Source organism: Mycteria americana, chromosome 15 (assembly GCF_035582795.1).
Source record: "Mycteria americana isolate JAX WOST 10 ecotype Jacksonville Zoo and Gardens chromosome 15, USCA_MyAme_1.0, whole genome shotgun sequence".
Classification (NCBI taxonomy): domain Eukaryota; kingdom Metazoa; phylum Chordata; class Aves; order Ciconiiformes; family Ciconiidae; genus Mycteria; species Mycteria americana.
Window position 1 is genome coordinate 7818121 of NC_134379.1, and position 24868 is coordinate 7842988.

General features: G+C 47.1%; 2 protein-coding genes across 4 annotated transcripts; one reads left to right on the plus strand and one right to left on the minus strand.

Moving 5' to 3' along the window:
• The first annotated feature begins 153 nt into the window (after positions 1-153).
• UNC45B (unc-45 myosin chaperone B) lies at positions 154-15957 on the plus strand. 2 transcript variants are annotated; one of them, XM_075517842.1, is made up of 22 exons: positions 154-695; positions 933-1054; positions 2772-2855; positions 2991-3160; positions 3958-3994; positions 4333-4508; positions 5086-5175; positions 5674-5841; positions 7696-7864; positions 8146-8316; positions 9150-9321; positions 9679-9979; positions 10388-10482; positions 11166-11307; positions 11757-11897; positions 12082-12209; positions 12661-12727; positions 13105-13218; positions 13332-13447; positions 13812-13929; positions 14036-14191; positions 15168-15957. In XM_075517842.1, exons 4-22 carry the CDS (start codon positions 2999-3001, stop codon positions 15432-15434), a joined length of 2790 nt encoding a protein of 929 aa, XP_075373957.1. In that variant the 5' UTR covers positions 154-695; positions 933-1054; positions 2772-2855; positions 2991-2998; the 3' UTR covers positions 15435-15957. The 2 variants fall into 2 exon arrangements, with proteins under 2 accessions (XP_075373957.1, XP_075373958.1); XM_075517843.1 differs by having other exon boundaries at positions 154-1054.
• A 359-nt stretch (positions 15958-16316) lies between these two features.
• SLFN11 (schlafen family member 11) lies at positions 16317-24280 on the minus strand. Of its 2 annotated transcripts, XM_075517845.1 has the most exons (6): positions 24145-24242; positions 23010-23105; positions 21099-22207; positions 20206-20334; positions 18712-19438; positions 16317-18409 (listed from the first exon to the last, which is right to left on the minus strand). In XM_075517845.1, exons 3-6 carry the CDS (start codon positions 22198-22200, stop codon positions 17611-17613), a joined length of 2757 nt encoding a protein of 918 aa, XP_075373960.1. In that variant the 5' UTR covers positions 22201-22207; positions 23010-23105; positions 24145-24242; the 3' UTR covers positions 16317-17610. The 2 variants fall into 2 exon arrangements, with proteins under 2 accessions (XP_075373960.1, XP_075373959.1); XM_075517844.1 differs by lacking the exon at positions 23010-23105 and having other exon boundaries at positions 24145-24280.
• Between the last annotated feature and the right edge of the window lie 588 nt (positions 24281-24868).

Here is a 24868-nt window from a genome sequence, read left to right on the forward strand (position 1 = left end):
CCCACCCCCGGCTGTCGTTAAATGACCATTAGCACAGGTGCCAGCAATGCCACAGCTCCCGGGCTCTATAAATAACAGAACCAGAGCCTGGCCTGGTTGGTTTTGGGGGTAGATGTTGCTCCTGGAGAAGGCTGGGGGAAATTAAGTTTAAAAATTGAGACAGACTGAAGAGGTAGGAGATAGAGGTGAGGCTGCTCCAGTCTTTTCTTACAGAGCTCTGTGCACGTCTGAGCAGGGCTTGTTTCATTTTTAAAAGCATAGCTTGCGTTCAGCTCTGGGCTTTCTGCTGCTGGCATGGCTGGGCAGAGCCATGGTCTCCTGTTGAGCTGGTGGGGTCTGAGTGCTTGCTGGGAGAGCAGTTGATGTGCATAGGAAAAAAAAAATTAATTGTAATTTCTGAAGTTATTTTATGAACCTGAGCTCTATGCACATGCTTTAGCTGCCCTCAACTTGCATTAGGATTTTGGGGGGCAGTTCCAAAACATTGCATGCAGCTTTACCCCAAGGTGAAGGTCTCTAATGCTGTGTTGGAGAAAAGCTCAAGCCCTGGGTGCTCAGCACAGCTATGTCTGCAACCACGCTGTTGCTCTAGAGCTACTGGAGCTCATCCTGGGATTTTCTGGAGTGTAATTTCACTGTGGACCTTGCCAGCTCTCTGCAAGGTCCTGGATTAGAAGGTGGCTTGGAGCCATGAGGTAAGGTGGGACCCCGGGATTGGGCTTGGTTAGACTCATCAGTCAATGCTTGCAGTTGGGGTTGCAGGGTGGAAAATGAAGGTGCATGGGGGGGGGGGGTCTTTGCTGCCCTGCAGATGGGGACAGCTCTGTCCCTGAAAGGGGCTTGCTGCAGGGGAAGCCCAGAGGCTGTCCCCCTCCCTGGCCGCCTGGGACTTGAATTTCCCCAGGAAAAGCTTTTTTGCCCTCCTTTCTCAGCCGAGGCCTGAAGAGGACCCCTTGCACTTGCTGCTGAGACTGCCTGCCCTGCCAGCCCCTCAGGGGCTGTCACAGAGTGCATTGACACATCTGCTCCAGCTGTGGGAAGGCACAGGGATAAGGTAACTCCTGGGGCCAGCACCCGTGTCCTGGGCAGCTGCTGCTCTTCCCTGCCAGTGCAGTATAATCACCGATCCCCTGACCAAAAATGCAGACCAAGGGGAGCTCAGGTTACTTGTAGCTCTGCCTCAAACATTAGCAGCATCAAACACAATTTTATTTTGTAACTTACTTTACTTGAAGTATCTGCAGTGCTGCCGCTTGTGAAAGCGAAGCCTTTATTCTGGATAACTTGAGATAACTATATACACCATGAGTACTGAAAAGAAGCAAGCTGACCCTCCTTCCCCTATACCTAAAGCAATGTGGGAAGGGGTTTCTGGCATTTTAGTCCATGTGAGTCCTAAAAAAGCCACTGTACTGAGTCTACCTAAGGCAGAGATGGCCTCTTACACCCTCCACAGATGTGGTCCTTGTGCCTTGGACCTACCCCCAAAGAGGTGAAGGTGTTTGAGCTGCCTGCAACTGCTGTGCAGGTGATGTGCTGCAAAGGGACCTACAAACTTTGCAGTCACCTCCTGCCCAGATACCAGGGACTGAACAGTGCTGTGGTGCAGGGTGAATAACATAGGAGACCTGAACAGGGCAGTCTTATGCCAATTCTTGCTGCATAAGATCCACAAGCCACAACACAGATCATCAGTATTACAGAGAATTAATTTTTTTTTCTTGGTGGTGTCTCAGCGTGGAAGAGTGTCGTCTGCTATAGCTCAGCTCTGTGGTATAAGCCTGATTGGGGCAACTGAGCCGATACCGGTCAGCCCGTGTTCTCCTCGGTCATTTCCCCATCCCTACTGCCAGTGCCCCCATTTGCTTTATAGCTGGGATGCCCGTAGGTACGCTCAGGAAGGCAAGGCCTGCCTTTTGGGGGAGGAAAGTTGCAAAGCGGAATTCCTGATTGACCGTGACCCTTGGAAAACAGGGGGGTTTGAAAGGCTCAGCTCTTTTGGAGCTTGGTGCTGCTCTGTCTACCGGTGTCACTTGAATCAAGACCTGAAACTCTCATCACAGCAGTGGGCCAGCATGCTCCAGTACAGACATCTGTGTTAGTGTGTGCCGGTGGGCTGCGAAACGAGGGGAGGTGGCAGTGCCGGACACGGGTGGGCTTTCCAGCGGGGTGGGCTCCCAAAGGCCCTGGGAGGAGGAGGCAGCGGCGGGTGCGAGTCAGCTTTCCATCCCAGGGCGTTCTGGAAGGTGCTGGGTGCTGCTGCAGCTGCTGGCATGGGGCCGCTTGTCCCTGAGGCTCAGCTGTCTCGCGCTTCCTTAAATAGAAAGGGAAAAGGGTCTGAGCATTGCGATGGGGGTCAGCCATTCCAGCTGCGGGGGTTTTTTTGGCATGAAACCCCCCTGTTCCTGCTCCCCACACCCTGTGCAGCTCTGCAGGTAGAGGGAAGCAGGGATTTGCCCCGGCGGGTGGGAGGGGATCCCCTCTCGCTGCAGAGAGGTGCTGCCCGCTTGCACGCAGGGGCCCCCCCGAGCTGGGCTGGCTGCCGGGGGCCCTGGCTCGCAGCCTTCCCCAGGCGCTATATAGCACGGGAGGGGGACAGCCTGCGGTGACAGGTGACGCTGACAGACAGCAGGAGCTGCCAGGTCCTGCCCAAACTTGGAGCAGGAGGCAAGCTCTTTCCTGAGCCACACGGACCCTCCGTGGTGCTGGCGAACTTATTTAATTCTTCTTTTTTTTGTTGTTTTTCTTTCTTTTATTAATTGACTCCTAAGGATCTACAGCTGTGGGAAAAGCTTCTGAGAAGCCACAGCCTTGAGGAGCAATTTAGGTCTTCATTTTCCAAACTCTTCAGCCTGGTAAGCTGCTTTTATTAATGGGTGTGTTAATTACGTATTGGTCTCATGGTGAAGCTCAGCTTGGTGGAGTAGGCAGGCGACCCCAGTGACCCAGGCAGCTGAAAACAGGACACAAATCGGTGTTTTTCCTTAAAGCTCTCCAGATGGAGGATCCCATCCAGCTGAAAGAGGAGGGCAATAAATATTTTCAGGCCAATGACTATGAGAAAGCCGTTCAAAGCTACACTCAAGCCATAAAGCTCAACAAAGACAAGGCGCTGCAGGCGGTGCTGTACAGGAACAGGGCAGCGTGTTTCCTGAAAAAGGTGAGAAAAGCTCCTGGCTTGCCTGGGCAGTGCTCGAGGGGAGAAGAGCAGGGAGGCGGCCAAGGGCGCTCGCCAGCTGTAGACTGTGTGGTTTGTCCATTTATCGAATAGAGCGTTTGGAAACCGCTCTGAAATTATTTGTTCTGGGCTTGTCCTGGAGCTGCAAAGCTGCCTCCCTGCTTCAATCCTGATGGGGCTGAGCATGCCGGTTCAGCGCGGAGACGGTCCCACTTAATCGCTCTGAAGCTTTTGGCAGCCAGCCTGCTCCGTGCTTACGGGAGAGCTCTGTAAGCCACGGGTTGGGGTGCAGAGGCATTGCTCTTCTTGCCTGTCCCAGCACAAGAGAAGCAGACGTAGATATTTAGCAAAACAAAAAGTTATTGTTATCTGTACCAAAATTGTCTCAGCTTCCTGCAGTCAGCTTGTAACGACCTGCTGTGGGATTTTAGCAGATTGCTTGCATGTTCCTGAATTTTCACTAATCCAGGAGAAGTGACGCCAACCCAAAGCAAAATGCAGATAGGCTGTTGTGAGTATCCCCCCTTCCATCACTGCCCGCAGTCTGCCGCTGCGTCAGCAGCAGCCTATGTTGTCTCACCTGCATCACAGACCTTTTCCTCTCCCCCTGCCCCGTCAGTGATGAAAAGGTACCTAAACCCCATCTTTCCTTCTGTAGGCTGCTGCTGATTTCACTGGGGTGTCCTGTTAGTAAGTGGGAACAGAGAGGTGCATCAGCAATGGGGACGTGCCCTGCTATTCCACTGCTAACGAACCACTCCTCCCTTCTGGTTTAACAGGAGGAATATGCCAAGGCAGCCTCGGATGCATCTAGAGGTAAGGAGGGGGCTGTTTTGAGAAAGGAGAGCTGCGTTGCTGGGTGTGCTTGCTCCAGCCTGCTCTCACAGCTGCTTTTGGGGCACTGTGGTCTTATTCCTTGATGTCCACTAACACCCAAGTGCTGAGGCCACAAGGGAATTAATAGAGGAGGTTCAAAAGAAGCTGCACCGGTTTGGTGTGCCGGTGCAATCGGTGCTAATCAGGTACCAATTCACTCACGATGTTAATAACAGCTACGTCTCAAGGAGCTGTAGTCACTGTAAAGCAAATCACAGTTTACACAGAGGATTTCCAGGAAACAAACTCTGATGCCTGGTTTTGGATCGCTTTCCCAGCTATTGACATCAATGCTTCGGATATCAAAGCCTTGTACCGGCGCAGCCAAGCTCTGGAAAAATTGGGGAAATTGGACCAAGCGTTCAAAGATGCTCAGAAATGTGCCACCATCGAACCCCGCAACAAAAACTTCCAGGAGACCCTGAGGCGACTGGGGGCCGACATCCAAGAGAAGGTAAATGCTGGGGGAACAGTCCCAGGTTCACAAACCAGCTGTGGGAAGTCTGTGCTCTGGGTTACACTGATGGATTGTTGGTCATACTGGAAACTTATAGCAATGTAGGGGGATAAATAGGCTCCGTTAACTGGGAGTTCATACTTGATGCATGTAAATCTGAGGATCAGATTGAATGGTTAAATTAAAAAGCATGGCAGCTTGCTCCTGAGGCTGGCCTGGTCCTGAATGTCTTGGTAAGGTCCTGGCAAGGAACTGGACCAGCGTTGGACTAGCTGTCGCCCAGTGGGGCAACTGGGTCTGGCAGTTGCAACATTGACTTAGTTACCTTTATGGGGGTGCTGTGAGGAAGTCCCTGCATCTTTCCATACCACGAGGTCTCAGAGATGATGGCTTAGGGTTGGCTCTGCCCTTGCCCAGGAGTCTGAGATGGGTAGTCAATGCTGGTCACCGAGAAGCGATGCCTGTTTTGTTATTCAGCTTAGATTGTCGGCGGTTTGAGGGTCTGTGATGTCCTTGAAGTGATAAAGGAGAATTGCTCCTCGATTTTTCTCCCTCTGATGCTCTGTTGGCACAGCTGCGCACTCAGTTCTCCACAGACTTGAGGGTGCAGAAGATGTTTGAAATCCTGCTGGATGAGAACAGCGAGAAAGAAAAGCGAGAAAAGGTGAGAACTGTCCTGGACTTGACAGGACAAATTGCTGCTGTTTAATGTCAGAGGCTGCACTGGGGAGCAGAAGGCTGGGTTCCCTTCCTCACCTCCCCCGGATGGAGGACGAGGTAAGGAGCTGGGAGATGAACTGCACTCAGAGACAACCAAGAGGGGAAATGCCCCAAAGAGGCATCACCCTTGTGCTGTGGGAAGGTGGGCCAACCTCCTGAAATTCCAAAGGTGGGATCAGACTGGACTTCTGCTCAGGCCCATCTCTGCCACCTTCCCCATGCTTCCCTCCAAGCAGTGACCCGCTTTTCTCAGGCAGAGCAAAGCCGATCCCCAGATGTCCCTGGAGAGACTGCCTGGTGGGGTCAGACCTGGTCCACTGCATCCATCAGGAGATGCCACCCCACAGCTCCCACCAGGACATCCCAGAGCTGCACGGAGGTGTTTTGGAGGCTGCCGGCAGGGCCGTGCCGCTGACCCCTGCTTCCTCTGTCTCCCACCCAGGCTGCAAACAACCTCATAGTCCTGGGGCGGGAAGAAGCGGGTGCCGAGAGGATTTTCCAGAACAATGGGGTCAGCTTGCTGCTGCAGCTGATAGAAACCAAAAATGCTGAGCTGATCCTGGCAGCTGTGAGGACGCTTTCGGGTATGTGCACGGGACATAAGGCTCGGGTAAGTAATGGGGTGCTCGAGACCTTCACTGCTATTGCCTTGCACCTGGGGGAGTGGAAAACTGCCACAGTTCGCAATGTTTGTGAGCAGTGGGAAAACGTTAAATCCTACAAATAAATTTTTTCATTCTGGGGAGAAAAAATACAAATAAGCAAGTGGGGTTAACACAGACTATTGAAACTACCTCTGTTACTGTGCTCACCACCTCCGGGGTCAAAGCTGTACGTGCTCAAGTGATAGGACAAGAGGAAATGGCCTCAAGTTGCGCCAGGGGAGGTTTAGACTGGATATTGGGAAATTTTTCTTCACCGAGAGGGTTATCAAGCATTGGGACAGGCTGCCCAGGGAAGTGGTTGAGTCGCCATCCCTGGATATATTTAAAAGACGTTTGGATGAGGTGCTTAGGGACATGGTGTAGTGGTGGGCTTGGTTGTGTTAGGTTTACGGTTGGACTCGATGATTTTAAAGGTCTTTTCCAACCTGTGCGATTCTGTGATTCTGTTCCCTACGGTGCCTTCATGTGTGCCGGTGAAGTTAAACTTACGATGAGTTGTTACCACATAAGTTGTGGTGAGCAGGGCTGGGTCAAATCCACGTCCTTCATCACAGGTCTCAGAAAAGCAACAAATAACTAACTCGGGCAAGCTTTTGTCCAAGGCTTAGATGAAGGAAAAGCAGGGAGGACCTACAAGAACGTGAAGATTCCAAGGCAAGTCCCAGGGGTCTCTGAGCCAGCTAATATCTTACTCTACACCAAGACAGCTTTTGTATAGTGTAAAACAGCTCATAAGAAGCCCTGTCTGTGTTATGTGGTTGGAAGCAGGAGATGGACATGTGCAAAATGAATATGCGTGTCAGTGTAACGGCACAAAGGAGTTGGGGGGGGAACTACGACACAACAAAAATAAAATCTACTAGATAATAATCCAGTGGAGTGGAGACCTATTTTCTTTTTCTGAAACATTAACTGTTGTCATATGCAAAAAGGCTGTTCTGCAAAGCCCGCTAGGTCAGTGTGTTTCTGAACATGCCTCCCGTGACCTGCTGATGTCCCACCGTGCACGGGACAGGCTGTGTGGTGACACGGGGTTTGCTCACAGCCAGGATGGGGTTTGTGCACCAAACAGGCTCTTTGTCAACAACCTTGTGTGAGGGCCTCTTCCAAATCCGGCCATGCTCATCTCAACATCCTCACTGGAAATAGTCTGTTGCATTACTGGCAACTCTAGATTTTAGGAGTTGTCTTATGACAAATAAAATAAGGATGAAAAGCAAAACTCTGCCCTGTACTCTGCCCTCAGGGTCTGGAGCACAAGGCTGATGGGGAGCGGCTGAGGGACCTGGGGTTGTTCAGCCTGGAGAGAAGGAGGCTGAGGGGAGACCTCATTGCTCTCTACAACTGCCTGAAAGGAGGCTGTAGAGAGGTGGGGTCGGTCTCTTCTCCCAGGTCACAAGTGATAGGACGAGAGGAAATGGCCTCAAGTTGTGCCAGGGGAGGTTTAGACTGGATATTGGGAAATTTTACTTCACTGGAAGGGTTATCAAGCATTGGGACAGGCTGCCCAGGGAAGTGGTGGAGTCGCCATCCCTGGAGGTATTTAAAAGATGTTTGGATGAGGTGCTTAGGGACATGGTGTAGTGGTGGGCTTGGTAGTGTTAGGTTTACGGTTGGACTCGATGATCTTAAAGGTCTTTTCCAACCTATACGGTCCTGTGATTCTGTGATTGAGTTGGGATACACCCAGGTAAGTACTTGCTTTGTACAAGCTGAGCCTGACCTTTCTAAAGCATGCAGGAAGGAAAGGCTCGTACCCTTCGCTAACAGCTGCCCTGCTCTCTCCTTTCTGGGGCCAGGCCACAGCCATTCTCCATTACCTGGGCATTGACAACATTTGTATGTGGATGTCGGTAGACAATGAAGAAATCTCCCTGGCTGTCTGCAACCTCCTGCAGACCATCACTGACTGCTTGTTGGGCCAGGGGAAAGAGGAGCATCACGGGAAGGAGGAGGCTGTAGTGCTAGGTAACGGTGCATGACCTGGTGGTCCTTCAGCCTTGCTGGAGGAGAATCGGGGTGAGCAGGGGGGGCTCTGCTCCTGGGATGTCCCCCTTATTCCTTGGTGAAGTGGGGACTTTACCCTTCAGCTGTCCAGGATCACAACCTGCACACAGCTCTTGTCTCATGGTGTTAACTTAAATACCTATATTCCAGCCATGGAATGGCTTTGAATGGTTTTCACTGGGTTCACTTGCTTTCAAAGATAATTTCTTGTAACTGGCTGGTACTGTTTTGCTTCTGTGTAGATACTAAAAAAGATTTGAGGATGATCACAATGCATTTGCTGGATATGCTGGTCAGTAAGAAAGTATCTGGGCAAGGGCGAGACCAAGCTCTCAACCTCCTCAACAAGAATATACCGAGGAAGGACCTGAAAGACCATGACAATAGCAGGACCATCTTTGTCATCGACAATGGTGAGTCCTTCCCCTCCACCCTGTTTTGGTTTGAGATGTGGAGCTGTCTATTCTGCCTGAATACCTGTAGGACTGATCCTCTCTATAAAATAAATCCTCTCTGGCTTTTTTTGGTGCATGCAAGCCTGGAGCAAAGTTAAACTTATTAGCAGGAAACAGTATTAAAATTAAGAGGGGAAAAAAAACCCTGTGTATGAGAAGAATTTTTCGGTTTCTAAAGGACTGACTTAACTTCTCTGGTTAGTTTATTCCAAAGTATTTGCAAATGTTAGGAGGATTTGACTTGGATAAATTGTCTAGCTTAGGATGAGATAAGCACCTGCTGAGCTTGCTGGATCCTTAAACTAGTCATTTGTAAAACTGGAAGGGGGTGAGGGATTTGTGTGGGGGGTGTTTTTGTACTAATTCCAATGCGTATGTGTGTTACCATTTTGGAAGTTATTAAATAACACTTTAGCAAAAGGAGGGTTAAGACATCACTTGAAAGTCACTGACTTTTCCTCAGTCAAAGCCTCCAGCCTCAGAGGTCAGTAGCTTTAATGCCTCCTGACAAAAATAACTGATCCAGCCAGGGAACAAATGCACAGTTTTGCTTGTCTCGCTCTGAGAGCTGGATAAAAACCTGATGCTGCAGACCTGTAATCTCACCAGCAGAAGCTCCTCCCCAGTAAATATCCGAGTGCCTTCTTTGTTTAAGGCTTATGTGATTAGGCTGCAAAGTAATTGAAAATCATCCAAGCTGCCTATTTCCCTGCAAGAAACCAACAAATAGTATCCTGAGTTTTGTACTGACCCTCTCCCCTCTAACAGACGTATCTCTCCATGGTTTCCAGGCTTAAAAAAGATACTGAAAGTGGTGGGCCAGATTCCTGAGATGCCTGACTGCCTGCCACTGACAAAGAACACCCAGCTGACTGCCTCCGTCCTCCTAAATAAACTCTACGATGACCTGCGCTGCGACCCGGAGCGTGACAACTACCGGGTGATCTGCGAGGAGTACATCAAGTGAGTCGGGGCTGGCTTGCTGGGGCTGAGCTGGCCCAGAGGCACAGGAGCAGGAGGTCTTAAGGATGAGATAAGGCACTTGCAATCCACTCGGATGCCAAATTGAGGCCTTGGGAGATAATGATTTGCTTGAGATCCTGCTGGATCCTTCAGCTGGGATCCTCAGATCCTTGCATTGTACTCCTACCTGCTGGATCACAGCCTTTGCGTGAATTTGGGCTCAGCTGTGCCCCAAATACCTATATATTTCAGCAGTGGAGCTCAGTTCCTGATCCGAGGGAAGATGTTCCCTGCCCAAGGGAATGAGAACTGTAAGCAGCTACTGTTCCATATGCTGACTCCCTCTATCCCATGCAGGAGCAAAATTGACCCACAGGACATGGATAAGACACTCCATGCCATCCAGATGGTGTCTGGAGTTCTGCAAGGGCCCTTTGATTTAGGCAACAAGCTGCTTGGCATGAAGGGAGTCATGGAGATGATGGTTGCCCTGTGTGGGTCTGAGAGGGAGATTGACCAGCTGGTGGCTGTGGAAGCCCTCATCCATGCCTCCACCAAGCTGAGCCGGGCCACCTTCATCATCTCCAATGGGGTGACACTCCTGAAGGACATCTACAAGAAGACCAAGAATGAGAAGATCAAAATCCGTGCCCTGGTGGTAAGGATGGCAGCCCCTGCCTCTATCGCTGGCCACACTCACCAGCTTAACCCCAGACTTGGGAGAGGGGGGAGGTCCTGGGAACATGTTGAGTTCACTCACCTCAGCCAGGGAATGGTTTACGGTGCTTCCCCCTACAAGGAAAGGGGAGATGGCAGACCAGGAGAGCACATGGATTACTGGTAACTTTGAAGGCAAAACTGGTTAATCTTCCATTAAAGACACCCAATAGGAGCACAAAACCTCACTTTGCTGTGCTACAAGCTGAATGATCTACTGGGTATTAGAATGCTTCCTCTTTGTTAGAACTGACTTCAAACTTTGGATATGGATTAGGCTGGTTTGGGGCAGCAATACGAGAGGATTAATGAACCTTTCTCACTGGTGTATCCTCTTCATCCTCCTCAGGGTCTCTGCAAGCTGGGCTCAGCAGGAGGTACAGATTATGGACTGCGGCAGTTTGCTGAGGGGTCCACGGAGAAGTTAGCCAAGCAGTGCCGAAAGTGAGTCATTTTACTTTTTTTTTTTTTTTTCTTCTTCTGTTGTTCCATACTTTGCAAGATACAATATGCTCCTTGACCCAGAGATCCTGCCCACACATTGCCTTCATTTACTGTTGCTGCCTGACAGCTGACAGTGCCCCAGGGCCATTGCACTGCGACCTGGAGCTCTTCTGTGCCTCAAGCAACCATATGTCTTTCCTGCCTCAACATCCAGACGAGCGTTCTCCTTCACTCCCTTCCCATGTAAGACACCAGACATGGTGCCTCCCTCTTTGCCAGAATGGTACAGCCTAATCGAGCGCTATCTAGAATACGCACCTTCTGAAGGTGAATTTACCAGGTGGACTAAGCAAGGAGGTGGGATGAAGTTGAGAAGTGAATGGGTGATCATTGCTGCTGGCACTGGATAGCAGGGCATGACGTGTTTCATGTGACGGTGGAGGCAAAGCAGTGCTGAGTAGCTGTTCTGGCCTGTCTTTCCCTGCAGCATTTAGATCCTTCAAGTTGGGCCATGGGAGGAAGGTCATGTCTCAAGGGAAGCATCCACAGTCTTTAGGAGCTGCAGCAGAACCCTGAGTACATGTTCAGGCCTGAAACCATCTCAGTATCTGTTTTTCCTCCCTCTTCTCCCAGAGAAATTAGTCCTGGCTCCTGAGACATGCAGATGTTTTCCTCTCTTTCAGATGGTTGTGTAACACCAGCATTGATGCCCGCACCAGGAAATGGGCTGTGGAAGGGCTGGCATATCTAACCCTCGATGCAGATGTGAAAGATGACTTTGTTGAAGATGAGCCAGCTCTGCGAGCTATGTTTGAATTAGCCAAGGTTTATCTCCCTACCTCATTCTGTCATTCCTCTGGTAGCATCAAGTTCTCCCAGACCTCCAGCCCAACACTGTCTTCCCAGGCAGGAGGAGCTGTGACCCCAACTCCTCACCTCTAGTTTAGCAAAACATCAGTTTTGCCTGGGCCATGGAGACACCTCAAGGTTGTTATCGTCCTGCTCTTCTCCCAAGGCTGAGGAAAGATGCTCTCACCTTTACTGTCAGCAACTGCATGAAAGCCACGTGCGTCAAGGTGTTGACAGCATCTGATGATGTCAAACAGCCTTTTTGACCATAAAAACTTTTGGTTTTTCCTGCCCTGGGCTATATAGCTGGGGATGAGCCTAAGAACTCTTCAGCTAGTGCAAATCACCATGATGGCAGTCCTAAGGGACCTGTTTCCTTGCCAGGTCCTCCTCACCCTCACATAAGCTTTTATTTTTCTGTGCAGGCAAGCGACAAGACTATCTTGTATTCTGTGGCTTCTGTGCTGGTGAACTGTACCAACAGCTATGATACCAAGGAGCTGGTCCCAGAGCTGGTGCAACTGGCAAAATTCTCCAAGCAGCACGTGCCTGAGGAGCATCCAAAGGTAGGCTTTCTACAGCTGGGGAGCTGCGAGGAGATGCTTGGACCTGAAGACTTTCTTCAGTGTATCCATTGCCACAGACCTCAGGTCTCCTGTCTCTGAGGCTGAAATTGCTTTGCTGTCTTGGCTGTAGTTAGCAGGATGGCACCTGCTAAAGGGCTAATCCCTTTCTAATATCCCCCCTTAGGACAAGAAGGATTTTGTGGTGAAGCGGGTGAAGCGGTTGCTGAAAGCCGGCGTCGTCTCCGCCTTGGCCTGCATGGTGAAGGCAGACACCGCCATACTGACGGACCAGAGCAAGGAGCTCATCGCCAGGTGCCTTCATTGCTGTCGTGGGAGCTGGGAGTGCTGGCCAGCCCATGTGCCACTGAGATGGGCACCTGGGCTGGCTCCTTGCTTCGTGGGGTGGTGCATTCTGCCTACGGGGGTGAGATGAAAGGGAGAAAAGGTTTAAAACCAAAGTTTTTCTTGAGCAACCTCATAAAAATCCATGTTCTGACCTTGAAGCTGGCTTACAGGGCTGCCTTGCTAGGATGCATTTTTGAATTTCTAGTCCTCTGTGCTGGTTTTGGCTGGAATAGTTCATCTTACAGGCCTGGAAACTTCTTACTGTGCCATTTGTTGCTTCCTCCTAGAGTGCTGTGGGCACTGGAATTTACCTGGTGGATCTGGCACGCCTGCAAAGCTTTAGCTCACTTCCCATGTGGGACGTGGGTTATTGCCTTCCCACATGGCTGCTTCGCTAAACGCTGCTGTGCTTCTGCAGGGTGTTTCTTGCCTTGTGTGAAGACCCCAAGGACCGCGGGACCGTTGTCGCTCAAGGCGGCGGAAAGGTGATTGCTTTTATGTTTGCAGCCCAACCTGATGTGCAGTTAATGTCTGTTGGGAGCCTGCAACGTGTCTACGGTGAGGGAATGTGGCAGAAAAGCATGAGCTGTCGTGGTAGCCCCTGGGGCTGGTAGCCCCTGACACTCCAGTCCTACCTCTGCAAGCCTCCAATGAAGCAGTCTTCTTGAAACAACTGTGTGTGAGCTACAAGCTCTGGTGTGGTGCCTATTTGAGAACAAAAGCAAGACATTGCGGTTGGCTACAGTCCAGACCCGTTTCTTCAACAGACACAACTTTAGGATATTTTTAACTTACTTTAGTATATGAAGGCCATCCTGTAAATCTTCTCGGAGGCACTGAATGCTTTCCTGTGTGTCACTAGGCCCTGATACCTCTGGCTGTGGAAGGCACAGAAGTTGGCAAGATAAAGGCTTCTCACGCTCTGGCGAAAATTGCTGCTATCTCCAATCCAGACATGGCATTCCCAGGGGAGAGGGTAAGCTTAAAAAAAAAAAAAGAATTAAAAAAAAATCTTGGCAATTTTCATTTGCTAAAGGAATTATCAAGATCTGTGAGCTGGAAAAGCAGTGACATGCCTTCTCTTCTTAGGTGTACGAGGTGGTGAGGCCCCTCATCAGCCTGCTGAACACAGAGAGAGATGGCCTCCAGAATTACGAGGCTCTGTTAGGTCTCACTAACTTTTCAGGAAGAAGTGATAAACTTAGGTGAGTTTAACTGCTTTTTGACCTTCTTTCTACTCCAGGAGTGAATGTGAATTTCAGTTCAACAGTTGTCTTGTAGGACTGTGAAGACTGGTCAGTTTGAGCTACCTTTGGCAGAGCTACAAAGGTCTCAGAACTAAAAAATTAATAAAATAGCCAGGAGGAGGAGGAGGAGTATGGCACATTTTCCTCTAGAAGGAGGAAAGACATGAACCTAATCTTTATTAGATAGGGAATGAACCACATCGTGAGCTCCAGTGCTTTGGATTGATTTGTTTCAAGGCCTTCCCTGTCTGCAGTTAATATTTTATAAATTGGTTATTGCTTGTCCCATGATGTATTTTATTTGGACTGCTTTTCAACACAGGATGAAGATAGTCAAAGAGAGGGCCCTGCCAGATATTGAAAACTATATGTTTGAGAATCACGACCAACTTCGACAGGCAGCCACAGAGTGCATGTGCAACCTGGTGGTCAACAAGGAGGTAACTCACTGGGCATCTCAGACTTGACTGTGTGCACCAGTTTGTGAGCCACTGCAATGAGGCATTCCTAAATGTGTTATCTCTGGTATCATGGGGGGTTTTTTAGGTTCAAGAGCGGTTTGTGGCTGATGGAAATGACCGGCTGAAGTTGGTGGTGTTACTGTGTGGTGAGGATGATGAGAAAGTCCAGGTTGCAGCAGCAGGAGCCCTGGCCATGCTTACAGCAGCACAAAAGAAACTCTGCTCTAAGATGACTGAAGTGGTAAGACCATAAGTCGGATTATTAGCAGTATAGACATACCCTTGAAGGGGCCTGGCTGAGTCATAAAAATGCCTCTCAAAAGGAAGGTGTAGTCCACCAGTTTGATAGTGAGGAGCTTAGTGGTGAAGCTGAGACCTGGGTGTGCATGCTCTTAGTCTGTCCCTGCACAAAGTAAACCAGCCTACCTTATACTAGACTTCATCTCGGAGCCGAAACATTTTTATATAGCTATTCCTCAAGCTAAGTCCAGAATCCTAACTGCCAAGCAAGGTTAGGAATGCAGACTATTATTCTATAGGCCCTCAAAGCTTTTGATAAATAACTTGAAACCCAAAACTTGTTTCACTCGGAAATGAGAAGAGCTTGATAGATAATCTATTGAGCTTTACAGATCCCCAAACCTCTCCATTTCCCACACAGATCAGTATGTCCTGAGAACTCAGACCCTGCATAGCTGAGTATCTGCGAAGAGCTGTGGTTGAGAACTCATGAACCCTGTTGTGTTGCACACACGCTGATGTTGGACACTGGGGCTTGTCAGAATCAAAATTATTATTAATCAAGCTCAGGAAATGATTAATCAAGCTCAGGAAATGATTAATCAAGCTCAGGGCCTTCCTGGGCCCTTGAGGGGCTCAGGAAAATCAGTGGGGGGAGTGGGTGGTCTGCTTCTGGTCATCTCAGCTGTGTCAATACTCTGATCACATTCTTTGCACAGAGATTTGCAGCAGCCTAAACCTGAAACGTGTTTCATGTGGTGCTAGTGCCATGAAAGCTTCTGACTTTAGTGTAACAAAAACTGGGTTCAAAAGTTTGGAGCTAGGTTTCCTTAGCTGAAGAATCAAATAACCATACCTGGCATGAGTATGAAGGGTGAGTCCCGGCGCTTCCTCTGCTGAGAAATGCCTTGCCAAACTCACATTTCTGGTTGCGGTATTCTTCAGATCAATACTAACGATCTCTCTCTCCCTTGAAGACCACCCAGTGGCTTGAAATCCTGCAGAGGCTCTGCTTGCATGATAACATGGAAGTGCAGCACCGAGGACTGGTCATTGCTTTCAACTTAATCGGCGCCGACAAAGAGCTAGCAAAGAAGCTGGTGGAGTCGGAGGTCCTAGAGATCCTGACATACATTGGCAAGCAAGAAGATGACCCCAAGAAGCAGCACATCATTAATGTAGCACGTGATTGCCTCACGAGGTTCATGGATTATGGGCTGATCAAACCTCTCTCTCAGGCATGAGGAAATGAAAATCACAAAAAAAAGGCTGAATGTGTGTGTGGGGGAAAAAGCTACTGAGAAATGTGGGGAAATGAGAGCCATGAGGAAAATCTAGTGCCATTGTCAAGGCACAGAATAGTTTGGGGACAACTTTGGAGGATCAGAAGCTGTATGAGGAAAAGGGGGACATTTGCCTGGGAAATTTGGGAAGTGTCCATCTGATTAATTCCCAGATGGTGTAAATCCTTTCTTTGCCCCCATTCAGCTGATAATGATGAAAGCTTCAAGGCCCAGCTGTAAAAGAGTTGGCTGTGTTGGAAATGTGCCAGGGGGCTGTTGGAAGGAAACTCAGCTGAGCTGAAATCCGTTCTGCAGCCATCTACAGCTCCTGGTACTTCTGGAATGTCTAGCAATGATGGAACAGGGAGGGTTAAATGCCTTCTATCCTGTAGTCAGAAACAGGTTGGGTTTTAGCTGTGTGCTTTTTTTTTGTTCGTTTATGGTATTTTTAAACAGCCTTAAGCGGTGTGCCAAAGTGTGAGGATGGTGGATGAACTCTTAATAAATTCACTACTTTGTTCCATGTGGAATTCCTGTTCCGCTTTTATTAAGCAAATGGAGAATCTAAGGCAACTCCCACTTGCAGCCTTGCATCGTACCCAGGAAGCTGGAGTAATTGGTAGCACAGGCTGAATTTTCACCGCTTGCAACCTATCCAGTGCTGCTCAAATGAACATACAAAGTCACCATGAAAGGCTGTACGAGGAGGTGGCACTAATGGGTTAAGCTGAGGTTTGCACCAGGGCACAGTGTTTGGTTCAATGGGGGATGTTGCAAATATCTCATTTATGGAAGATATTTATGGAAGAAGCGGGATGAGAAGCAAACACACCAGTCGGTCATCACATTAAACTTTATTATATAAATGTTTACATTGCAGCACAGATTCTTTATGCATGCTATGGATATCAGAAAATCACAGACCCTTGCTTTAGTCCCCAGGGGGAAGAAAAGCTAAGCATATAGTAAATATCTTACTCAGCAATTATTTAAATGTGAATACGAGTGCATTAAAATATTTCTGATGATACTAAATGTCAGTGATCCTCACATGATAGGCATGGCATGATTAAGTGTTGAGGTTTGGGGATTATGAAAGGAACCATGGGGATAGCTTTTTCCTTGTACGTTGATTAAGGAAAAAAAAAAATGAAAAGTGCCTCTAGCTTCCTGAAGTTAGAAAAACAAGAAATTTTAAGGTAAAAGGTAAATTTATTTGGAGAGTGATTCCAGCTGTGTACAATGTTTTCTCCTTACCGTAACTATGTTCAGTTAAATCACTGGTGATTTATAATCACACTAGGAGGGTATCAGACCGTTCTTCCAAATTAAATGAACCACAGGTCCTTCTGTAGTGGAAAAAATAGGGTTTGTTTTCAACCAGCCTTCAGTTTTGGATACCCAGTTTTAGGAATTTTGGATCTGTCTTTTAAAAGTACTCTGTATCTAACTATACAGAGTTTTATCTAACCAGCATGTCTGAAACCAAGACAAAAAATGCCATTGGTATCTTAGGGGGGTTAGGCAAAGTTTTCCCTCTCCCACTAAAGCTCCTCTTTGAAGTAACTGGGTTCTTCTAACCCATACCAACTGCTGAAATTGAGTGGGGAAACTACTTCTGTAAAAGCCATTTATTTGTATTTCTTAGCTAAAACATGGGCAGAAGGCCTTTTTTTACTTTCCTAGCTATCTGAATAGAGGCTGTCTTTTATAAAATGGCTTCTAACACTGGATCCTTCTGCTGTTTGGGTAACTTTTCTGAGCAGTATTATGAGTATGGGAGTGAGCTGGTGAAAGCCAGAAAGTCTTCCAGTTTCCTGTCTTGGCATAGTGGCTGTCGCTTGGCAGTGCACCTGCATGCAGTGAAAGGCTGAGCGTCAGGTATTGCAAGTGCTTGAAAGGAGCCTTCAGGGAATGATGTAATTCTACTGACATTCAAAGTATCTCTTTTCTCTGCATTATTGAAACCTTACATTTGATTTAAAACAGACTGTAGAGGCTTCCCAAGAATGTCCTGGCTTTTAGAGAGGACCAGCCATTACAAAGGAAATCCTTCTACTTCAGATATAGAGTAAAAAAATGTCAAACATACATAACCATTGACCTATCAGGGCTTGTTGGTATCCTATGTGGTTACCTATTCTTGGTGATGAAATAACAAGTGTAGATTTAAATTAGCTCTGGATGCTACACAGACCAATATATTACTTAAAATTTCATCCTGAAATGGAAAGTATTGAGGAATAATACCAAACACAATGCTTCTTTCTAAGCCAGAGAAACGACGGACACTGTCAAGAATAGCATGCTCCTCTAGCCCTTTCTCCATTTTACTTAATGATATGTTTGACTTTGAGTTCCTCATTTCTGATGTTAGTATTCCACTGTATGCTTTTACTTCTTCATCACTGTAGCACAGAATAGCAATATCTTTCTCGGAGTAACCCTTTTTAAGATATTCATGACAATGTTTTGCCACATACTTTGCTATTCCGTTTGTGTCTAGATTTTCTTTTATTTCGATACAGCCTTGCACAGCATGACAACATGTGGCTCTGCATAATAAGTTTTCCAAACGTTGTTTGGGAATATTTAGGGTAGAGTGCTTTACAATCATTTCCATCTCTTCTTTGAGATAGCCATAGATACTGTTAGCATTACGAACCACTTTGGTTAGTGACTCGATAGGATCGTGCCATGTTGCGTTTGGAAGACCAGTTGAGAAGCGGTGACTTGTCTGTAAGTAGTCCAAGAAAATCCAGAAAAAGCCAGGCTCAGGGAGATCTGGTGATGAAGTTAGACTCAAGGCTTTGTTGTACCAATCACCTTCCCCATCCTGGAAATTCTGTGCTTCATCAATTATGATGTGCTTCACATTATTAAAGTGTGCCTTCAAAAAGCCTACTCTTGTCATAGCTTGGCAAATGTTTTTCTGCCTACAGAAGAGATACAAGTAGATTAAAAAAAAATCTCTGCGTTGCAAACTACTGGTGATACTTGATCAGAACAAAGTGAATGCCCATGATATCGAAGTCATATTTATTAGTAGACTCTCAGGATGTCGAGAAAAGAATTTGAGCCTTACTAAAAACGCATCCCAGCTACCACCTACCTACTTCAAACACTGCAATGGTGGTGGACCAAACAGCATACCAAATATACTAATCAGTACTCAGCTATTTAAAAATGCTGCTGAAATAACAGGATGTTGACATGAATAATTGGAGGAAATACTTACCGCACAAAATCTCTCAGAGGCTGGTTCTCACATATATAAAGGATTTCCATGTTTGTGCAGTTCAGCATAGCTCTTATTTTCTCTATGATCTTCAGGGCCACTATAGTTTTCCCTGTTCCTGGTAGACCATAAACATACAGCTTCTTAGTTTTGTGAATATTTTCTGACAGCAGCTGGTATTGTTTGATGGTCAAGAGGCTCAAAAACTCAGAACCAACATGGTCACTTAAAAAGGACTTGAAAGTCAGCAGAGCTACTGTGAGAGCATGCAAGAAGGTCTCTAAGTTGTAACTGTTGATTAGGCTGTAGTTTTGGGGATACATTTCTTGAATATTCAGATCCCATTCTCCTCCACAGTTAATTTTGGGAGGCAAAGTCAGTAGCTTTGGTATTACACACAATTTTTCAGTATAGCTCCCAGTGTTGACTAATTTCTCCTTCAGCTTGCAGGCTATGCATCTTGAGTATTCAAACAAATTGCTTGAGATACAATGCTTACAGATTGTATAGAGGGTAGGTGGTCTATCTATGGCTATTAGGAGAACATCACAAATTATGTCTTGGTTTTCTGGCAAGCCAACCTCAACAGCCCAGCTTCTGGAAAATATCAGAATTCCCTTAGAAAGCTCCTTCAGTTGATTTTCCATTAAAATAGCCAATCCTGGATGCTCTTGGAAGAGATCTTCACTGAGTTTTTTTGGAGTATATATTATGCTGTGGGATGTCACTACCAAGGCAAAGCAGAAAAAGGGTTAGTGTTAGTATAAGATATGCAAATCCAGCCCTCTGAAATGATTCTGTGGGAATTAATATTGATTAAAGGCTACAAATACAGACTATAGCTGCCTGAAATACCTTTTTTGCTTCTTCAAAATTTTCCTTAACCACTCCATGTTTCCAGATTCTTTTGCAACGACTACTTCTTCAGGGAACTCAATCCTCATCTCCTACCCAGGTCTCAATCCCTTTGCTAAAAATGCCGACACAGGACCAGCTGTTGCCAACCTTGTTTAGGAGAGCTGGCGAGTAAACAAAGAAACAATAACAGCTCAACAGAAAAGCCCTCGGACACCTGGCTGATCTTGCAATGCCACAGAAACGTTGGGCTTTAACTGGCAGCAGACTCTCCACTCTGGTCACGGCCCCAGTCACTTTATGTTTTTACATTGGGCTGATTCCAAGTGACCTTCTCCTCCTGCCTTTCCCATTTTTCACTGGACTGCAAAAAGACGTTGGCATGGCTGTGCTTGGTCCCCGGAGAAGCTCAGCTAGCTGAGCTCCGTCATGTACACGTGTCAATAGCTGGCAGAAGATCAGTCCTTGGGGAAGGGGGTCATCAGGTGTTTGAATGCAATGTTGCTGTCAGATCTGCAAACTATTTCCATCTCTTTCACCTGTTTAAAGAATGTCTTAAAACTCATCTTTGACCTTGACCATACCCTTGATACTCATGTTGTAAACCTACCAGACAGTGAAAGCAATGTGCAGACCTACCTGGAAACAGTTGCTTACAAAGATCACCAACATTGTCAAGGCCCTTGTGTGAATAAACTGGCTTGGCAAGAGGAGGCCCCTCTTTCAGACTGAGCTCTAGCCTAAAGGTCTCAGAAAACTTTGAAAGATCTGGAAAAAAAGAAATAAAAACATGTGATACAGCATGAGCATTTGCTGTCCCTCAGTGCAAGAGCCACAAGCTGTCCTCGTGCTGGTTTTAAATCTTTTACTCTTCTTTAAAATAACAAATGCAATGCATAGACAGACACCTTGCAGCTCACTTGGACAGCAGCTGATTAGCAACAGAACAGGCTCAGGTCATGGACCATGGAGCTGCTCTTGGTTTTCTTATCTCATTAGCTGCTGTTGTGACCTCTAACTGTTAGTGATACCCCTTTCACTGCCCAAGAATTGGCCAACGAACAGTTTATCTGTTTATCTGTAAGCTCTCAGCTTAGACTGGCAGCAGCAGTGGAGAATGCCCCTAAAAAGCAGGAGGGAAAGTATAGATTAAGCCTGAAAGCAAATGGCAATTGCCATGGACTATGGCAATTATGTAAAAAACCATATGCACTAGGGTCTAACCTCAAAAGTGGTCAACTTGAGGCATGGAGAGCTCATGCTGCAAAAGCAGGCACTAACACTGGTGTTAATAAGCTGCTAGTCACCAGGACCTGCTGCAGCCTGAAGCAAGCATTAAGGAATGTAAGCAGCAGAAAGACAGGTATTTAACAAGGACCTGAAGCAGTTCAAATGGGGTGGTTTGGTCAGGCCCTCAAAGAACACGGAAAAGCAGGTAAGCCTATCTAAGGCAAACAACACTGCCAGGCCAGGAGCAAGAAAATAAAAGGAAGTATCGAAAATGGAAAGGGATTGTCCCGGCTCTTTTGGACCTGGATCAGTGGCAGTCATCCACAAAGCCCACTCGACCGCTCCCAGTCTCCTGAAGGTGCTGCCTTCCACTACCCACGAGTTCGGGTTTTCGGAAAACACGACGCAAGTAAACGGATGAATCTTCACAGCGCAGACGTAGCCACAGTGATCTTCAGCCTCGCAGTATACTTTGAAGATTTTGTGTTCATACCTTATGTTGTGTGTATCTCCACTCTCGCATAAATGGAAGGGGGTTAATTTTTCTTGAATGGACTTGATTATTAGACTTAATTTTTTAAGGTCCTCATCATCACTGCTGAATCCCTGTACTCTTCTGCTATCGTCCACACCGATCCATAAATACCCACCGCCTGTGTTTGCAAATCCAGCGATATATTGAGGTAATATCTCTTTGACACGAGTCAAAAATTTTTCAGTTGGATAGTGCTTAAATTCCGCATGTTCTGACTCTGCGCAAGTCAGTATCTCTCCATGTTGCAGTTTGTCCCTATTAAACAACTTGTCAAGAGTGTTATTTAAAATATCTGCATCTTCTTCAGTAGTCATTGTCTTCCTGAACTTAGCAGGTGGTCCTAGGCTAAGCTTTCTCCTGGCCTCATCTTGCTTGTCTTTAAGGAACGTTAAAGCTTCAGTAGAGTTCATGTGGGAAAGAGAAGCACCACTTTTTGCGTACAACCCAGTACTCAGGCTACAGATCGGTGGATTTGTACTTGTAGAGGTTGAGGATTCGTTTTTCCTGCTCCAAGTTTTAATAAAAATCAAAAGGTAATTATCTCGCTGTTCAAAGTCCAGGTATTTTCTCCACTCTGGAGACAAAAGAAGAGACCGAAAAGTGTCTTCTAAATCTAGTCCGATATTATCTCTCTCTAAGTTGTAGTTTTCATTTTCAATCTCTGCTTTTACAACACCTCCCCCAGAGTTCAGCAAGGCACACAGTGCACAGGCAAGGGTGTATTTTTGATCTTGTTTTGAATTTTTTGGTATCTTTTTTCTTGCTTTTTCACCAAAACATATTTTTCCAACACACAAAACTACTTCAGGATACTCTGTTGCTAAATTAACGCAGACCTTCTGCTGTTCTTGATGGTCTTCAAGAGCCATTCTGGGCCTGAAACAATTGTAAAAAATTACCATTTATGCTGCAACATCAATCTTCCAAAAATTTCCAAAAACATTAGCTAAACAGTGGCCATCCTTTGAACAATAAATACACAGAGTCACAGAGATGACAGCAACAGGAAATTTCCTCCACTTCCAAAATAGAGTGCTTGCTTAAAACCCAAATTTGTCCTCAGTGCCCAGGTGTTTATTTTTCTGTCCTTGAGCATGAGGGGATGTAGGGACCTTGCTGCCATCTGTCCCTTTGAACACAAAAGCAGTCTCAAATAGTTTCTCTACAGCCAGGCTTGTTACTGCCTTCAACACCGTCCCTTTACATATTCCTGGACTGCATGCCCCCTCCTCCTCCCCTGTACTGACTCAGAAAAGGCTGTGCTAAGCCTCACCTCAATCTTAAGAATCCAGTAATCTTACCAATTAATAATCAATAAATAATAACAACTGACCCTTCTACTTTCAGCTCTATTTGGCCACCCTTGCTAGTAAGGCGGCTGAATCTCGGCTCATTGCCATTTGGCACTCGGACTTTGGACTCCAGCTTGCTGCAACAGGGCAGCCTGGCTGACTGCTGAGACCTGAGACTCCCCCAGTGTGACAGAGAAAAGGACTTATCCCACCTCTTCTTCTTAGCTCTGGGCTAAAACATCAATATTTGAAATACCAGTTTTAAATCCTTAAATATTTAAGTCCCAGAATGATGCGCAGCAGAAAAGGGGTACAAAGCATCCGGAGCATGTTAGCTGTTTTCTCCTCTGCCCCCTCCCTCTACTAAAATCTACAAGAAATGAAACTTGGTTCCTGGTTTCGCTTCTTCTCTGCCAGTTTTGTTTTCTTCTCAGTGTTTCCTGGATGAGGTCACAGACTTCACTGGCTCTTTCTAGCTCTATCTGAAGTTCAAAACCAGTTTTTGCTGGGAGCCCACCCCTCCGGAGCTGTTACTTCCCTCCCCCTGCCACTTTTCCAGTGGCCAAGCATTTCAGAGGAAAGAGACCAATAAAAAAAAAAAAGTTTAGAAGAAATCCCCCAACTTACAGCATTTACATATGTCATTGCTTGTTCAGTCTGAAAAGCTGGTGTTCCATTAAACTTTTAGAGCTGCAAATCAGAGATATAGTTCTGGAAGCTGGGAAGCAGGATAGCAAGCTCGAAAGTCCTGTGCAGAAGATAGTCTGCATATCTCCATTTACAACATTCGCAATATGAAATCCAATTTTCTTACCTTTTTGTACTGACAGAGCACACTAAAGCTAATAATTTTATACTGAAATCACGCCCATATACAACTTTCAGCTGAAATAATTAAAGTTATGGGTTAAAACTGTCTCATAACTTTTCCCCATGAAAGAGATGTATGCAGGGGGCCACTTTGGAGCATCCTCAATGTTGCCTCCCTCCTTGGGGCAAAATTCCAGCAAAGGCACTGAGATTGGGGCAATAGTGAGAGGAGCGAGAGCAGGGGAGGTTGTGGGCTTGATTGCAAAGCCTTGAGAAGCCTCGCACAGCGGTGGATGAGTGAGCCCTGGGTATCAGCTCAACAAAGTTATGTATTTTTCTGAGGAGAGATGAGAGAAAATGAAATAGTGCAAAAAGAGCAAGCTAGCGCCGGACTGCGGAAACTTGCTTGCAGAACAGGAAGGAAATAGAAACATACTCTGTGGGCAGGATTACAGCTTCACGTACAAAGTAAAAATGCTTTTTTAGCTTTTGATTTCGTACTGTGTAAAAGTGAGTCTCCTGCTCAACCCCTTGGCAGGAGCCGGTGTGCTACCCACCTTCCCTGCTTCGCCCGTTGTCTTCTCCTTTCTCTTCGTCCCCCTCAGGATGCCATTCTGGTGTCCCGGGCTTCTCTTTATTCATTACAAAGCACAGTTTTTCCCAGTTGAATTTTTCATGGTGCCCACCACCAGTTCCTGAAGACTTCCCTACCTTCCTCACAGATTTCTCCTCTGCGGGCTGCGCAGTGTCAGAACGAAACCAAAAAGTGCACCGGCGTGTTAAAAACCTTTTGTTTCTTGATCTCTGAGTCTCCCTACGAACTTACTACGTCACAGGGCTGTCTTTGCCTCTCGGACTGGATCCTCCTCTTGATCCCACAGACCCCAGCAGGGTCAGAAACCCCCTCCCCAGGAAAACCACCACACGCAGGGATTTCTTGCAAACTGCTGCCCAAGGAGGAACCAAGTCATTGCTTTAAAACAACAGGATGAATTTACCCATCTGGCCTTAAACAAGCAAGCATTTCACTTTAACTTCTATATTAAATCATGACACTTTTCCTTCCAAAGCACCTTCTGTTCAATTGTTGGAATATTTTTATTTCCCCGACAATTTCTTTTTTTTGTTTTATTTCTTCCCTCTTTTTTTTTTTTTTCTTAGTTGTTGTCACGGTGGTACCACACTCCTCACGCTGCCCCTTGTCGTGGAGCCGTTGCTACACAACACGCAGCCGGGAGAGCCGGGCCCTCAGGCCTGGACTGGCTCCGTCCCGCCGGCCGGGCCGGGCCGGGCCGGGCCGGGCCTTCCCGTCCGCTCAGGGCCCTCAGGGCGGGAACGGCTCGCGCCGCGCCGAGCTCCGCTAACGCGCTTTCCTTTTGGCGCCCATCCGGCCTCGCCGGCAGTGCCGCGCGCTGCCATTGGCTGTTGGCCACCG